Source organism: Tympanuchus pallidicinctus, unplaced genomic scaffold (assembly GCF_026119805.1).
Source record: "Tympanuchus pallidicinctus isolate F22 unplaced genomic scaffold, pur_lepc_1.0 scaffold3, whole genome shotgun sequence".
Taxonomy (NCBI): domain Eukaryota; kingdom Metazoa; phylum Chordata; class Aves; order Galliformes; family Phasianidae; genus Tympanuchus; species Tympanuchus pallidicinctus.
The window spans coordinates 89,920,126-89,938,151 of NW_026294747.1; the positions used below are offsets into that span (position 1 = coordinate 89,920,126).

The 18,026-nt window shown below is 36.0% G+C and overlaps 1 protein-coding gene across 14 annotated transcripts in view; it reads right to left on the minus strand.

Annotated features, from left to right (window-relative positions):
* OSBPL3 (oxysterol binding protein like 3) overlaps positions 1-18,026 on the minus strand; it is an 88,200-nt gene that overhangs the window by 17,889 nt on the left and 52,285 nt on the right. For 12 of the 14 annotated variants that reach the window (XM_052693543.1, XM_052693533.1, XM_052693535.1 and 9 more), the window contains 9 exons: positions 14,766-14,892; positions 13,898-14,001; positions 13,665-13,757; positions 12,876-13,032; positions 10,604-10,734; positions 5,794-5,901; positions 2,896-3,030; positions 2,143-2,236; positions 627-877 (listed from right to left, as the gene is read on the minus strand). In XM_052693543.1, the coding sequence (XP_052549503.1) occupies positions 627-877; positions 2,143-2,236; positions 2,896-3,030; positions 5,794-5,901; positions 10,604-10,734; positions 12,876-13,032; positions 13,665-13,757; positions 13,898-14,001; positions 14,766-14,892 (1,200 nt within the window). The remainder of the gene's footprint in view (positions 1-626; positions 878-2,142; positions 2,237-2,895; positions 3,031-5,793; positions 5,902-10,603; positions 10,735-12,875; positions 13,033-13,664; positions 13,758-13,897; positions 14,002-14,765; positions 14,893-18,026) is intronic. The other 2 variants (XM_052693545.1, XM_052693544.1) reach the window with 1 other exon arrangement.

Genomic DNA, 18,026 nt, shown 5'->3' on the forward strand with positions numbered 1-18,026 from the left:
TGACATCAATATAGTAATCAACATACATAAGCAGTGCCTGGTTTTGAGTTTCTGACCACTTTGTAGCATCTTCAGAATTACAAAAAATCAGCTGATAAAACAAATGGGGCTCACTTAATTGACACAAAGCTATCACAGTAGGGTAGGGCTGGAAGACCCACTATCTACCATGGAGAACTGCTTCCAGATTAGGCAATTTCACATTATAAAGATATATAGTATTGTAATTTCCATACTCATAAGAGAAGCATAATAGTTCACTCCTCTGCTCCAAGTTTTTCTTCTTGGAAAACTAGAAGAGGAAGGAGGAAGAAAAGATACAAACCAGATTTCAACTTGTACTTCACTTAACCTTGCAGGATAAGGCACTTCAGGAGATATACTTCCTTAACAAAGCAAAAGGAATTAGGCAGAATAAAAATTAGTGGGTACACAAATTGGAAAACAGTGGAAATTGGAAAAAAGTGGAAACAAACACAGACATGTTGGAGCCTGCCTTTCTCAGCTGGATGGAAAGAAAAATGGAGTAGAATGCCTTCATGTATTTGACAGATTATTATTATTTTTTTTTACATTGTACTCTCTTCTGGTTGTACTGATTATTATTAAGAATCTTAAGTGTTTACCATCCGTTCAAATGGGTTGGCTGTATGAGCTGCTTTATCTAGTAGCTCACTGTATTCCAGCTCCTCGCAGAGACGCTGAAGGGTGTTAAGTGGCTCATTCAATTCCACAGGCATGGCCACTTTGGAGAGATCCTTTCCTATGTTGTTTCTTAAGATATTCCATAGGCTGATGTTACTAGTATTGGGACATGGAGCTGGTAAACATGTTCTCCTTTTAGAATGACATCCAATTCCACTTTCAGAAATACAGTCTGAAAATAAATATGCAGAACGAGTTAATATGTCATTTACTTACTCTTTATCCCTCTTACAAATATACATTAAGATGTAACTTTTTTTTTGTCAAAACCACCTTTCACTCTCACATTTCATTCAAATAACTTCACCTGTGGTTTAAAGATAGTCTGCTACAAAGGGGTAAAGAATAAACATCACTTTAATATCTCTAAGTTAACTGAAGGTAGAAAAGCAGCGTGAAAACTACCTCCTTTCCCTTAAAGGCTAGGAGAGAGACTCAGGCTTTCTGCTGAATTTGAAAGAGTAAATATTATTGCTGTCTTAGTCGTAACACAGATAGATTCCTATCTGTTTAAGTGACAAAAAACCTCCCTCCCTGACAGAGCTTCAATTAGGTTGCCACTTCTCAGAAGACAAGGAATAAATTACAGATCCAAGCACCAAAGTAACTCCTATCTATTTTTTTTTTTTTTTTTAATACTGCTTCCAAGGAAATCTACTGTGCCACAGATTTACATGAAGGCTTTCCTACTGTGCTTGCCATAGCACTGAGCATTTTAAAAATGTTAAACCACATTGACTTTTAGATATACCCATGTATTGCTTATTTAATTGCATATATTGCTTTCTACCTGCTTAACAGGTAGAAAAACTGAAGCAATTCTGGAACTTAGGGTTTGCTAATATTTAAAAAAAAAAAAAAAGACTTAACCACAAGAATACCTGAGGTGGCCAGAGTTGTCAAAGCAGTCAGACCAGAATAAATAGTTGAAGGTGTGCAATGAAATTACATCTATTGAATTAAAATAGAGCTATGAGATTCTGCAACAGGTACATTGCTTAGTTATACATCAATTTTGATTCAGATGAATGAGATTTTTGTCAGAAGGATGAGATTTCTCTCTACAGTGTAGTTTGCCCACTCCTAATGAAAAGAAATCCCCTCTGGTTTGCAAGACCTGTGGAAAAACAGCCACAACAACACTGAAGGAGACTAAGACACCTGACCTTCTGCTTGGATCAGTGACTTTTCAAGTCAGATTGGATCACTGCTGTCATCTGGTCTGACTTTTGACAGTGCAGTGGTCAAAAGATTTTTATCAAAACCCCACAGAATGTGCTGCTCAAAAGCAGTCCGAGGTGATAAGAGGGGAAAAAGACCACACAAGCTGTCTATATCACAATCTGTAATATCAAATGTTTTCTAACAAAACGCAAATTAATACCCCAAACAAGAAACAAATTCCCAAAACATGATATCATAAGACCCTCAACTTACCTAAAGTTTGTCTTTCATTCTCTATGTCATTGCTTAGGTTATCTTCTGAGACATTATCACTGATATCGCTTACGTATGAATCATCATCTGATACCTACGTGCAGGATAAGATATGTTACTCACTAACATACCCATTAAAGTAATTCCACGTGCACACAAATTGTTACTTTTTGCTGCAATTAATATTTCTTGTAGATCCAAACTTTTTAAGCTGTATTTCAGTATTGGAGAAAAGTACTAAGTGGACCTCACAATTAAATACTTTGGGAATTATTACCATCAGCGATAATTCAGTTTTTTATCTTAATGAAAATGTGCTTTATTCTCTTGGTCTCAGAGCTAGAAGGGCTTTCACCACATCAAACACCAAGAATTTAGGGAGTCCTGGAGAAGTGAGCTAGTAACTTTTAGTATCTGTAGTATTGGCCCCACGGTATACCTAAAGGGCAGATATATATTTATATTTCTGTGATAGAATTTCCTTAGCTCTTGCACGATGACTCAAGGCAGATCATACAATATATGCAGTGCCTGCATATGAGCTACCTGTTTGCCATTTTCCTCAATGTGCATATAAGACTTTTCCACAATAATTTTTTACATTCAACTGTAAAGAGATAACAAATGAACACAAGCAGCATAGTAACTTATTTTTGTCAAATCATCTGATGTGCAATTAGCACACTGAAAGACCACATGTTGAGTAGCAGATAATGAACTAGATAAGAAAAGTGTCAACCTTAAAGCTCAGACCTCATTTTCTGAAGAACTAGCAGACAGTAGGACTTCCTGTGCATCAAAAAATTCTGTAAGAGAGTCAGCAATAGACAGTCTGCTTTCATTGGAGATCTGGTGAACCAGACCTCTGTTTTCTTCTCTTGAATTTTCCTGTTCAAAAGAAATACAAAGTGTTGAGAGGAAGAATACTACAAATAGCATTCACGCATATAAATCCAGTCACATAAGTTAAAGGGTTGTAGAACACCTGGGACAAGATTGCACATGCTCCTTTTCAAACTTAGCGAAAGGTAGCATGTTCTGAGGAGGGTATTTAAAACCAAATGAAAATAGACTAAAAAAGAAAAAAAATCTACAATTCAGTAGATCAGTTCATACTGTGCCATGTACTACTTCCTCTGACAAAAAATGTGAAAATGCATTGATATTTGAGAGGTTCAGCCAGATGCGTATGCAAGTGTATCACTAAGAAATCCCCACAAAGGAGAAAGTTCCAACTTTTTTAACTACATGCTGGATTCTCATTCTTTGCTGATCTTAATAAACATACTAGTTTTCTCTTTTCCCTGGCCTTGCTTAATGCAAGTCTGGTCAAGCAGTAGCACACAAATTCAGAGGGTTGAAGTTATTTTCTATGCAATAGCAATGTTTTCCTGATTATCTCCACTTGGCTACCTTCCTTGCTATGCTTCAGAAAGCTTCATATTCACACCCAAGAACTGTGTATCAACTCAAGCCAGCATATTATCAAAGCTGCATCAATGATATTGCTTTTGCTGCTGAAGTTCTGTTTGTACAAAATGTACAGATTTCATGACCTCCACCTGCAGAAACCCCAAGTTTTCTCTGTAGGTAGTTGGCATAAGCAGAGTTGCCAAATGTAGTATAGCAAAGGTGGGACTACCAGTGAGTATTGGTAGTTCCCTCATAGCTCCATCCCTACTAAGGAATAAGGCTGGCTGGTCCAAATTAGCATATCAGCTGCTCTCAAGCTTCTTTCTGTACGTGATGCATTCTTGTAACCATGGCTGCCCTTGCTATCATAATTTTGTAGGAATTGCAAAATTAAAAAATTTTTAGAGCTTTACTTTCAGAACTCAATGAATTATCTGGGAAGTCTGTAATCAAACTGACAAATCTTTTGAGGCTTCTCTGTTGGTTTTATTACAATATAGAATGTTATTCACTGTGTGCTGATAATGGTGACATTGATAACAGTTTGGTTTGTTACTTACAGAAGATTTCTGCTTTATTTATTTAATTTTTTTTAATTGTATAATCCCAGTAAAGCCACAAGAAAGAAGTAACCTCAAAATTGACTCTTCTGGGGGAAGGCAGTTACATTGGCCTGCAAGTCAAAAAAAAAATTTCCTATGTGCATGAAGAGTGCTACTGGGATTGTTTCCAACTCTATTTTGAATCTCAGAAGCAAAATGAGCAGAAGAGGCTCATAAAAGAACACTTTGTTTTTATATTTAATCACATGAGAGCTTCACTTTGTCTTTGTTCATGTTTCAATTGTGGCATGATGAACTGCACCATAAATGACTCAAAATATAAAGTAAATGTTCATTTTATGCAAAGGCTTGAAAAACTAGTTAATACTGCTTCAATTTCCACAGGCCTATCATAGCAGCAGATATATCATCTAGAGCCAAGCTTTGTGCAGTGACCTCACAACAACAGTACTGTATTGCAGTCCTCAGACAATCTAATATGAAAATTTTCCAGTATAAATGATTTTTGTCTGTAAGTTCCAGAGGGATTTCATCAACAAATGCCCTAAAGGACATTTTAAAAGCTAATTTTGTCACTATATATGCAGTGCATACAGCACGGACTTGATGAGCTATAAGGTCTTTTCCAATCTAAGCAATTCTATAATTCTATGTGTGAGAAATAACCCAATATCTTTACAAGGTCTTCCACTAAACATGATGATTGCTCTTGAAATTAAAAACCAATGTACTCATTCATTAATGCCTCTCTGTATACCAGTGCTACTCAAGAACTTTATGGGATTAAAAACAAAAGACACTGAAATGATCAATTACCTTAAAAGAAAAGAGAGGCAAAATATGACTAAAATCAGTACTTCTAAAATGGAACTAAAATAGGAATGAACAGACTGAATGACTAAACTGCCTTTAAAAATGAAAGGAAATAGTATGTTATATAAAACCCAACACTACATCCATTCAAGTTCTAATGCAGGATTTATTATACAAGCACAGCAGAAGTTTCTGTATCAGTCAGCATGTAGGAAAATTCATCAGAAATAAGTTCTTGCTTCCCTTATTGGAATCTTAAACATCTAGGTCCTATGATCTATAAATACACCACATTCATATGCATTCTGAAGTGAGCCAAAAAACTGCCAGTACTTCAGTGCATCTCAGACTGGCTAACTGGATATGCAGAAGACTCCCTGTTCTCAAACACACAGAACTAAATGGCTGAAGATCCCATACATTTCATTTCTTTGATTCTTTCATGAAAAGTCTATTAATGGCTCTAAACATTAAGTCAGTCACACCAGTAGTTACTGTTCTGGGCTAACAGTATTCAGACAGGCATGAAAGTTAACAGGAGAATGCAAGGAGAGAGAACCACTGGCAGCAGGTGACAAGGCAGCTTTGTTCATGCTGAATGGGAAGTGGGCAGGAGGTGAGGGAGAATACCAGGAGCCAGTAGCAAAAGCAATGGTGGTATGCTTGGGAAAACTGCTCACAAGGAAAATCTTTGAAATTAAATATAACACAATGCATCAACAGAAATGATTCATAATCACAAAAGCGGACCCATTTTGCTAACACAATACACTGCAGGGAAGACATGAAGAACAGGACAAAAACACTATCTAGATGTAGGAGCTTGAGGAAAAGATCACTGAAAGAGGAAATCCATACCCACCTTCACCAAATCTGGACTTGATTTTGCATTAGATGCTGAATCAAGGATCATAGATTCGGCATGTATTCTGCGTAACCGGTCTTTTAGATCTGTGTTTTGTGCTATTGCCTGGAATATTTAACAAAAATATTGGGGATATAAAGTTCTCTCAACTAATTTGAACAGTGGTTTCATTGTGTAAAAAGAAAGGGAAGGAGTATTTTAAATGCAGTATTAAACACATAATTGGTTACTGGTAGCAAATTATTTGTTATAAATGGTTAAAATCTTGTACCTTGTCTCTAAAATTATTTCTGTTCAGTGTGAGGGAGAAGACAAGTGGAGAACAAGAGCCAGGGATGGCACTTTCAAGTTACTAGATTGTGCAAGGTGATATAATTAAGAATGAATGAATTTTGTGCATCATCATTTTTTTAATCTCCTTTCCCTCACCTCTATCTTGTCTCTAAATGTTCTCATTCTTGCCACACTGAAAAGTGACTTTTTTTTTTCATCAAGCTGATATACTGTTCCCTTTGTCTTCCACTAACAGAGATGTAAGACTTCAGACTAATTAGTAAGACAAAGCTATCTTCCACTTTTGTTGCTGCACCTCAACTGAAGTGGTACTACTGCACTAGGCAAGAACAGAAAATATTCTGAATGAATATAAGACAACCACTGTACGTGACATTGTTTTCCCAGCGACAATTCCAGAAATGGCAGGGGGCAAGCTTCACTGGATGTAATGAGGCCCTAGGGGAGAAAGACTCCTCCAACCATACAGAAAAACTATGAACAAACAACATACTTAAGAACCAACCAAACAAAAAAAACAACAGCTAAGCTCTGTTTTTTGTTTGTTTTTTTTTTTTTTTTTGCTGAGAAAAATATGTATTTGTATTAACTACAGTTGTACTATGTATTTTTTAATATTCCATACTATTTTATATTCTACTGCTTTATAATTATGTATAAGCATAATGAGCATTGTTTTAAATTTACTCCATTTAAAAAATAAGCCTCTACAGATATTGATAGTGAAACAGCTCTTTCTTTGCTTCATTTCAGAAACTGGGATGCTTATGCATGAAGAGGAATCCAATTCCTCAGTGTTACAATTACACGTAGCATTGTAAGACCAACTGTACTTATGGTAATATATTCTTTTGCAAGTGCATGGAGCATAAAGTTACACAGAAGCAGTTACTGTCTCCCAGCTGTGCAGAATAATTCAAACAACACACACTCTATGGACTAGCTAGCACTCCTCCAGCCACTGCCCCCACTGCAGTCCTCTAGACAATACTACTTCTGAGATCAGGTGCGTTTTCCCCTGTACTCTGTTGGAACTACTGAAGGTGGAGAAGCTCTAGGAGCCTGTTTGTTGCTTGAGGATTAGCCTGAACCAAGAGTCTGACAAGACTTCACTCTGCTGGGGTGTTTGGATGGCCCTATGAGCTTATTTATTCCCTGAAACCAGAGATTTATTTTTTTGTGTATTTTTTTTTTTTTCAGATGCTTTCCTGCTGCTTTGACTACGTCTATAATTCCTGGATGTTTACTTGACCTCTGAAAGGTATGCTTAGGGGACAGCTGTTATCTCCTCTTGGTGACTGTCAACCATGAAATCATAAAATGGCATGGGATTTTAAAGACTATATGGTTTCAACCACTTTGTCACAGGAACTTTCCTCTAGATCAGGCTGCCCAGGGTCACATCCAACCTTCAATGCATCCAGTGACTGAGCATTCACAGCTTCTCTAGACAACCTGTTCTAAAGCCTTATTCATCCTCATAGTAGAGGATTTCTTCCTTATCTTACCTAAAATCTACCTTTTCATTTAAAACCATTACTCTTTTTATTATCAAGACATACCCCAGTAAAGTCTCTCCTCATCTCTTGTGGCCCTCCCTCTCAAGTATCAGAAGGCTGCAATAAGGTCTCCCCAGAGATTTAATCCCAGCTCAGTCAACCTTTCTTCCTAGAAGAGATGTTCCAGCCCCAGCCCTTTGATCATCCATAAGGATTTCAAATTTGATTTAACCACAGAGGGAAGCAAATATAGGAATAAGCAAGCATAAAACAGTTTTGTTTTTTTTTTTTTTTGTCTCATCTTCTTCAAGAGAACCAAGAAGCATACTTAAGTTTCTGATGGGGCTACGTAGATTACTCTGTTTATTTTAACATGTTCTCCTTTAAAAACTGCTACAAAAGAGGTCTCTTCCACCTGAACATCTTCACATTTCTCCTGTCATACAGAAACACAGCAGTGAATCTTCTTGCTAAGATACATCTGAAATATGCTCCACCACAGAATATGAATGGTTTGATGTAGAGCTAAAGGAAAGGGGTGACTTTGGATAGGAATCTGAGGAATAAGTTTAGTGCTTCTTCATCCTGCAAAATCTGTGCAAATCCTTAGATTGTTGGAAGTACCGAGAGCATGAGATATATTTGGTCTCAGCTTTGTATCAAAGTAAAAGTGAGAATGAAGAAAAGATTTTTCTGTAACATTCTTTTCCTAGGATTTGTTCTTTACATACCAAATCTCTTCTATGGCAGCCTGCTTTAAGCTGTATTCTAAATTAATTAGATTTTTTACTATTTTGAAATACTTCTTCTGGCAAAAGTAGACAGGATAATCTGTCCATTCCAAGTCATTCTCTACAGCTAGCAGAGTTGCAGAACTCTTTCTAACACTGAATCAAAAAACAGTTTACAGTGTGTGTCCTGATAGCCTTTTAATGGAAATATTTAGGGAAAAAAAAATCCTTCTGTAGCAGAGACTCTGATAGACACAAAAATTAAAAGAAACAATCCAGCCATCAGGATGGAACAAAACTGAAGCTTTACTGCCTGCTTCTGCAATGTGAATCAATACGAGAGCATTGCAATTTATGCATTTACTTTGTCCAATTCTGATTCTGAGAGTAGTTTTTGTTGGAAGTAGGAAAGACAGTAGGTCTGAAGTAATGGTGAATAGGAGAAGAAGTGTTCTCTTGCTTTACATTTGTGTGGTCTAGCTTCAACATACTAGCATTTAGCACTCGTCTCTCAAGTGTACAGTCTTACATATTATACCCACATCATCAAACTAATACAATAAAGAATTTATATAGCCTTCCTGTATATCATGCTAAAATCACTTCCTTCTCTTGTGCTTTCTTCCATTCACTTTTTCTGTTCACTTTTGTCTATTTGCTGTGTGGAGGTCAAAAATAGCATGCTGATAAGGGAAAAGCAAAGGCGGAGATGCTTATTCTGAAAAATGTGTTTTATGCACTTCAACTTTGTTTTGATTTCTTCCCCTGCCAGATCATTAAGAACCAAACAGCCTAACAGTTGATAGCTTTCAACCTGTATGAGTTTTGGTCCTTATGAACTGAATAAAAATTTTAATAAAAAACAAATACTGAAGTCATGATTACAAGACTCTCTTGAAAGGAACAGTCTTAGAGTTTATCATATCTGTGTTTCCAGAACACTTCAAAGGAAGCTCATTCTTTTCTCCTACAGGATTCTCTGCTGTGCATGGTGAGAAAGTTTCTGTTGGCATCACAGCTTTACAGAGCTAAAGGCTAAGAACAGCTTTCACATAGATGTTACTTCTGCTGGAACTGCCAGAGTTCAGAAATCGCATCTGGATGGGTTACAGAAGGGTTATTAAATAACAAATAAGAACAAAGAGCATGATTTTTAAAAGACAGAGGATGAACAGAATTTTATCACTTAAAAAAGAATCTAGGTTTAGCTGAGTGTTCACTCAGTTCACAAACCTTAGAACTGATTTTTTTAAATGTAAAATTTTAAGCAAATAACATTGGAAAAAGTGAAGTCACCCAATTAGATGCCCCAAGTGGAACAGCTGAAAGCCAAAAACAAATGAGTGACTGTAGTTTTATGCAACAAGCTCCACTGTTCTCCAAATTCTATGACAACATCACAACATCTACATGTCTAGGGAAAGAAACATTTTAACCTAAAACGCTATAACCACACACAACTTTTGTAATACAAAGCAAGCTTTTATTTTGAACTGATTTTAAGATCTATACCCTTTTATATTGAACTGATTTTAAGATCTATACCACATTTAATCAAAGTCACTCCTGCCTCTGATTAGCAATTTGAAACACAGACTGAAATTTTAAGATCATGGTAATGATGGCCCTCATTGTTCTGAAATCAGGTTACTGTTGATGTATTGAAACAGTTTGAGACCAGTTCATGTTGAAAAAAATGTACCAACCAAATCCAACCAACTTTTTAAAGAGCATAATCTTTTGTCATTTAGGATTTTGTTCTAACTAATCCATTGCTGCTTTCAGATGACTAACAGATGAAGGTGGAACCCAATATAAACAAGCTGTACTTGAGTTTGTTTTTCAGTATTTTGGTGCAGAGCAGCAAAGCTCTGGTGCAACAGAAAGGACAGCCGAGTGCCTTCAGCTGCTCCTTTCTTTATTTTGTGTCAAGTTATAGCAAATGTTTGGTGCTGTTTAGGAAAAGCCACAGCATATCACAATGGAATGACTGATCCAGACAAAGTAGACTCAGTCACAAAGCAACTCTCATACTTAGCATCAAGTAACACATTTATTTAGGGGCACAGTGTGATCTATCAAGTCTTCGTGATTTCACAGTACCTTTACCATTTAGGAAAGACAGTCTTTGTAAAATACCATGTATAATCATGACTCATTATTCTTCAATATTGTAAATTTTAGCACAGAGCAGACACTAACAAAATGGAAATTAACTACTATAAAATTTAAAAGTAATAACTGATGATAATGAAGCTTGCTGAACTTCAGCATATCACTTACAGACGTTAAGGCATTCTTCAAGCCAACTATTTGTGCAGATGGAGATGATGATGCCTCATGCTCTAGCATCTGCTTCAGCTTTTCCCTCTCTGTAGATATGCTGCTGAAAGCTGATTTCAAGGTGAAGTACACTAGAACCATTTTGTAAAAAAAAATGAGGTTAAAAGCAGCTACACATAACACAGCAGTTACGTCAAATTTCAATGAAACATCATTTATGGAGATAGAAACAAGAATCTAGTTTGAGAGATCCAGGATAGTATATTATTCAATATTATCAGATTTTATTTTTTTTAACAGGAGAAATGTTTATGGTAAATGCTAACACGATGACTATATTAGCCACAGTCAAAACTGCTTTGATTAATTTGTGACAGATGGCAACAAAGCTAACTAACCACGGCTGCTCTTCATTTGCTTTTGTTTCCCAATTAGCTTGAATCTTCAGATGGTCATGATTCTACTCCACATTCCTTTATGAATTCCAGTGGGGGAGGGGAGAGAAGGAGAAAAATAAATCACTCAAGAAGGCAGCTATAACACATACAGTGTCACAGCTATAGAGTTAGTATTTTCACCACAAGTTAACAGTGGTGATTCATTTTGGGTACAATGACATTTCAGCTTGTTAGATGATTTATTGACTCAACAGCTGAGATCCTGAACGCAATGATGCTCCCACTTCTTTCTGAGTGAATTTCTTTCTTTTCACTAGCCCAAAACAGGCAAATTAGATAATAGATCACACAAGGTTTTTTTGAGACATCTTTTACATAGCCATGAGGAATAAAAATTTAATCTGGTAATGTTTATGTAGTCCTTCAACATTCATCATTCTGCAGAACTAGCAGATTTTTGAGGGACTGTTCAAGTCTTACAATAAAATCACAAGAATAGGAAAGGCAAAAATTTATCAGGGAATTTACCAGTGAAATGGAGATTAAAAAAACAAACAAACAAACCCTGAGTGTAGATGCATGAGAAGAGTAAAGAACAAGGCCTGTTTTATATCTCCCAGATTTCATCTGTATAATTATTACCTTATTGAGTATTTCACGTAAGATAACTTAATCTTAAAAAGAAAATAATCCTTAAGTGTATTTCATCATCAGAAACCATTATCAAAACTAATTTTCACAGTTTAATCTATGTGAAGAAATCTAACAACTTCCTTGGGGGTAAAGAGGAAGATGTGTCCATTACAATCTATTTTACACTAGCCTTTCACATGTAGGAGACATGACCAGAACCCTCAGTGACCTTACATCTCATTTAATAGCTGGTATACTAACATAAATTTTCAAGAACGTTTATAGAATAAAGTACTAACGATACATTTCAGCTGTATCGAATGTCAAAGAATAAGTTCACTTTTTTTCCAGAAAGCTGGTGGTATAAAGTAGTTTTTGCATTCTTAATAAAATGTATTGTATTAAATAGCATGTAGTCCTTTGTCCCTTTAGTGCATAGTTCAATCTAACCAAAACTTGTGACACAGACATTTTAGTTAACATCATCTTGAACAGGAGAATTCAAGTGCTCCTGTAGATAGCAACTTTTCCAGCTGTGCTCCCACCCTCTTTTCTATTTTCAGAAAACATGCATCAGTTTTGATTACAATTTACTTTATAAAGTTTACTGCTGAGATAGATATATTCTTTCCATAACAGAATCAAGATACATCAGCACCAGAGGGCAAAAACAATGAAAGAATGCATACTGGTAACATCAAACAACTCATCTTACGCAAAAAGGAGCAACGCCTATCCTTCCAAAAGTCTTTCAGACATAAATGCACTTAATAAAAATGTTTCTGGTCTGAGGGTGACAGGGCTAAGTATTTCTATGAAGAATGACTTCAAGAGACAAAACATTTACAGTCAAGCTGCCCCTCCTGCGGCTTCACATGATTTTACTCTTATGTATTCACTAAAAATAGGTTACTACCATAGCAACCTTTCCATCACCAGCAAATGGTGAACTCTCAAATACTGTGAGCCAACGTTAGTATACAAACATACTTGTGCTCATCTACACTTGGGCAACAAACAGAATCTTGATCTAACATATTAAACAAAGGGAGGCCCTTCATAAAAAATAAAAATGGGACAAGTCATTTTGTTCAAAAGACTCAAGACATCAACATTCACAGTCCCACAAGGGAATTAAAGGGAGGGCGTTTTGTGCTTTTTCTAAATATTAAAAAGGACCTGTTTTCAGAAATCACATTAAATTGAGATGATATAAAATACGAAAAACAGACTTTATTCACCTTTATGTGCAATATGAAATAAGTCCTCCTGCATTTTAGTAAATTCTGATGATGTTTCAGAGCCATCAGAGTAGTTTTTCTCTTCTACAAAATCTATTGTAGATAAGTTAGGATTGGAAGCATGTAGTCTCATAGGGGCAGAAAATACTGAAGGCACCTGTAAGGATAACAGTAAATTTGTGATCATCTCTGTCTTGTTTCTTAGACAAACTGTAAAGAATTTTATTTTTAATTGTTCGTATCTGGACACCAAAGCTAACTGAACTACCATTAGCAAAAGTCTTGGAATAGATGAAAACACTGACAAAATTTTACCCAAGATTTCATAGTTGGAGATTTGACAAAACTCCAAGAAAGAAGTCCATTGAGAGTTGTAACATACGCAATAGTATTTTTTTTTCTTTGCTTATAAGCATCTAATAACAAGCACACTGGATGCAAATACAAAAAAAACTACCTGGAGAATTTGCAAAAATAGGTACTGCTAAAAAGAGGAAAAAATAGCAGATACACCTCCCATGCCACCAATTGGAGACAAACTAGAAAAAATGAGTGAAAACCAGGTTTATCTCCTGAACAAATTAGTATAGCTCCTATTGCAGATTTTAACAAGGACATGTTAGTGTTTTGTACATCACATACACTGCATACATTACATACACTGCATAAAATGAGTCAGAGTCAAACAGTACTTCAAAAGGATTCTTATTTCCTAAACTGGCTATGCCAAGAAATTATCAATAAATAAGAATTGAAGAAAAGATGGGCTACTGAAAGGACTGAAGTCACCTGTAATGTTCCCTTAGCCTCTTTCCCAACAACTCTAGATCGCCACCTCCTATGTGTTCTCTTTTCCTTCTTTGGGCTTTCAAAAGGTCCAACCTTTTAATAACAAGCAAGACAAAATATGGATGGTCATAGAAGTAGCAAAGTTAAGAGTAAATAATTTGATCATTTAGAATTAGGGATTGCTTTTTGGAATAGCAAGGGAAAAGGGTTTTTTTGTTTTGTAAACAACAAACCTGCATAGCATTTATAGCAGGTGCTGAATAGGTCCTGTGAAGGACATCCATGCTCTGTAACAGCTGGTTCATTTCCAGTAAATATGCATGACAAGTGGACAAATCTGTTTTGAACAGAAGAATATTTTCAGTTGCTGTGAAGTAACAAATATAATGAAAGTTTTTTGTTTATAGGCTAGCTTTATTTTCATTGTTGCTGGCTTAAGTTATTATTTGACAAAAAAAACAGAATATTAGACAACTGGGTAAAACAGCTTGCATCCTTCTGTCTTCATAATATTAAATACAGCCTGTATCATAATATTAAATAAAGCCTGTATAGTGATATATGGTGTTTTGTCATAGTTGGTTGTAGAAATACAGGATAAAATGAGTTACTGCCATATAGGACTAGTCACCCAAACTAGTGACCTGTGGAGATGGTAAAAATGCCGTAGACTTTGAGACTGAACAGTTCATGCAGAGTTAGAGATGAAACACCTCATAGTAGGTAAAAAAAAAAACATGCATGATGCAGACACTTTTACCAACATACAAGAGATCTTTATTATTTCAGGAAAGCAGGGGCAGAAGGTGATTTGGAACCCAGTTTAAGACACTTCAAGTTTTACTAACAAGTGTAACGGTCGTAAAAGAAAATACATTGGAATACATAGGTTCCTTTAAGAGATCCTTCAAACTGGTACCCTCTTCATTCACTAGCTCTCTTGAAAACAAGCAAGCAGACAGGAAATCAACAACTACCTCTTTCCACCTTCCTCTTGTTTCAGAAAAAACTGTAATGACTACTTATGCTATTGTAGTGTCATTGTCAAGAAGTAGTAAAGGAAATATCAGCTTATTTTCTTCTTCCTTCAAATATCATTACCTCTTGAGCATTTTTCCATGTCTTCAGAAGACTGCAGCCAAGATGGAATCCTGGACTCATTACTCGAAAAGGAAAATGACAAATTACCACCAGCTGACAGCGAGTTTTGTTTGGTCAAGCTTCCTGCCTGTTACAGAGAAAACCAAGAAAATAAACAAATAATGTTATAAACTCATAAGAACAGATTTTGACAAGCCATAATTGAGGTCCACAATCAGTGACAAGGACTGAAGGGATCAGCAGCACGGCAGTAAAAAAGCATATGAACTGGATTATGCATTATAGTCATCGAGTGCATTGTCAGGACATAACATACAAAAGCAGATACAAAAGAGATAATAAAATTTTGCTGAAAACTGAAGTTTGAAGAGAGGTAGAACTCTGCATCAATTAAATCAATTTAATACATTTAAAGTGCCACATGAGGCACAGAACCAAAACAGCACATTCTCTTCCTTTTATATAATTCCTGAAGAAGCCCACAGGTAACTGAGATGCAACATGCAGATAGTTATTCAGAGCTTAGAGTTGTTTTTCAATGAAGAAAGCATGATCCTAGATGCTTTCTAAAAATTTTACTCTAAGTCATATGACTTCAGTATGGATTTAGCTTGATAGACCTTAATACATGTATGACCTCCATCTTACTTTGGTAAAGACTATCACTTTGCAATGTCTCAGTAATCCTTTTCAAACTTTCAGGAGTGCTCACTATCAGATGCTACAAGAAATGCTGAAAGTGATGAGTAAGAGTTAATTGAGCAGCACAGTGAAATAGTTCCCAGTGGAAAGAAATTTCCACCCAATACTGGTTATATCAGTGCACAGTGGCTTATAAAGCTGCTTTCTTTCTAATGTAACAACAAACGTGTAACTATTTTTAAGACTTTAATAAATCTTTTGCCTTTTACTAATATATACATCAGGAAGTTGCCCAAAGCAATTAATACTTTGTCAATATTTTATTTAAAATTTCAGCTTATCTGCCATTACATGGCCACTTCACTGATAAGAAGAGCTAAGTCATTTGGCTCTTCTCTAAAGCACAGATTTTACAAAACGCGCCCATCTTTTACCAAGACTTAGGAGTACTTGTTTTAAAATTATTCATATGAAACATCATATCTCTCTCATTCTATTGCTGTTTTCATAGTTAGCCTTCTAAAGTTTATAATTCATGCTTCAGTTTGAGTTGCAAAATACTGTGTCGGTGATGTCATTCATCAATTTATATATCATGTAATAGCAGGAAGAATTAATAAACATAATAGTTTTTAAATTAACCTATGCAGCTCAGCTGTTTTATTCATACATAAAACAGTATGAGTTGCAGTCATCTACATACATAAACACAAATGATTCCAGTACCTTTCAAAGCTGAAGTGCACCGAACTTTAAGATAAGGAACGTGTTGATGTTGGGAGAAAAATCCCATGTTTATCTAATGCAAGATAACCAATTCTCTTCCAGAAAATATATACGTGAAGGGCATAATTAAGAGCAAAGAAACAAGACGACATTGCTAAGAAACAGTCAAGAGAGAGTTTGTGAAGCTCCAGTTAGCATAATTTTAATTGTAATCAGTATGGTTGAGCATTAGAATCCAAGAATTTCACATAAATATACATAGATACATACATTCATTCCCTAAGAGCTATTTAAAAAGTGTGAAAATTGACCAGGTGTCTCTAAAGGCAAACAGAATGCAATGCAGAGTTCACTAGTTATGTTTTTCCCAAAATATTTATCCACTGGATTGATATCAATGAACATTAGCCTAGGGCTGGTGTAAATTGGCAAACTTCCATTTAGCTTCAGCAGAGCTAAGGTGATTAACTGCAGCTTAAGAACTATCCCCTTCTATTTTTCACATGAAAATAAGCAGGGCTTCTTTGCAGTGCAAATCTGGATTAATAAATTAAAAGTGAATTAGAGTCTCTCACGCTAAAGAAGAAATAGTTAATATCCTGACAGCAAGCACAGATTTTACATATGCTGGTCACGCAGATCCTTTTTATATATTTTCTATTATTCTTTAAGAGCAAAGGCATAGAGATAAATGGACATTGTTATGTTCTATTTTTGCCCTCAACATCGTACTCCCCTTCTATCCAAGTTGTCTTCTGGGAGAAAAGAACTCAAGTGCCCCAGAAGGTTTTCCATTTCCTTGCAGACTGGCTGTCAGAGTCACAGAGGTGCTGGCTCCACAAAGCCACACACACTGCTCTTTGCTGGACACTGCTGTTACCAGAGGGCAAGTCTGCTCTTTCAGTTGCCATTGTGCACAGATCCCCTCCCTCTCAGCCAATAGCAATAAGCAATTTTGGCATGTTTGTGCTTGGTAAAAAAAAAAAAAAAAATAATTGTCATTCAGCTACAGCATTGTCCTGGCACAGTAGCAAATATTCTCTCATATGAGGACCTTTTAGACAGACCCTAAGCTCCACACAGCTACAGTCAAACTTCAGAATGACATTGTTCCAAATGATACTACAGCTATTCAACCCCCATTGTAATGCAGCACAGATTTAGTCTTACGCAGCTATTATACTTTTATCAAGCCAGAGACGCACACTTAGCTAAATAAGAGATGCTGTCTCATCTTTAACAGTCTTTCAGGGTCAGAAGGGGAAGTATAAACACTCCACATTTATTTCCTACATTTTTTTTCTCCTGTTAGTAGCAGAGGATGCACTGTGCTGTGCATCTTCGAAGGCAAAAAAGAAGTGTGAGAAAAAATACTGGATAAGTTGACAAAGCACTCCTAAACATCCACCTAAAATTTGACAGATGGAGACTCCTCAGTACACAATGATAAATGTGCTGCTGACTGCTCAGGAGGAGTTCCATCAAATCAATAAAAAGAAAATGCTCAAACTACAGGTAGTGTGAAATGAACCCGCTCAGGCTGTACAGCAACATAGCCAGGAAAAAGAATACCTTAGGCAGTAGGATAACAAAGAAGTGACTTGTGCATAAGATATATTTGTGGAGTTGACAGAAAACAGTTACAGTAAGTACAGCACAATATTGCTAAAAAAAATATTTTCTCAAAAGAGGTCTGGTTCTACACTACAGCAGAAGCATTTCTTTTGTGAAAGTGCTGGAGACAGACTGTGTTCAGGTGCTGAATAAAATCACTGCTTTGTGAGGCTACCTCACAAGATGTAAATAGTACTCTTAGGTTACAGCTGTTCAGTAATCCCTATCTACTAGTTAACCACAGTCAGATGTATTACTGTATAAGGGAGAGGTTTTATT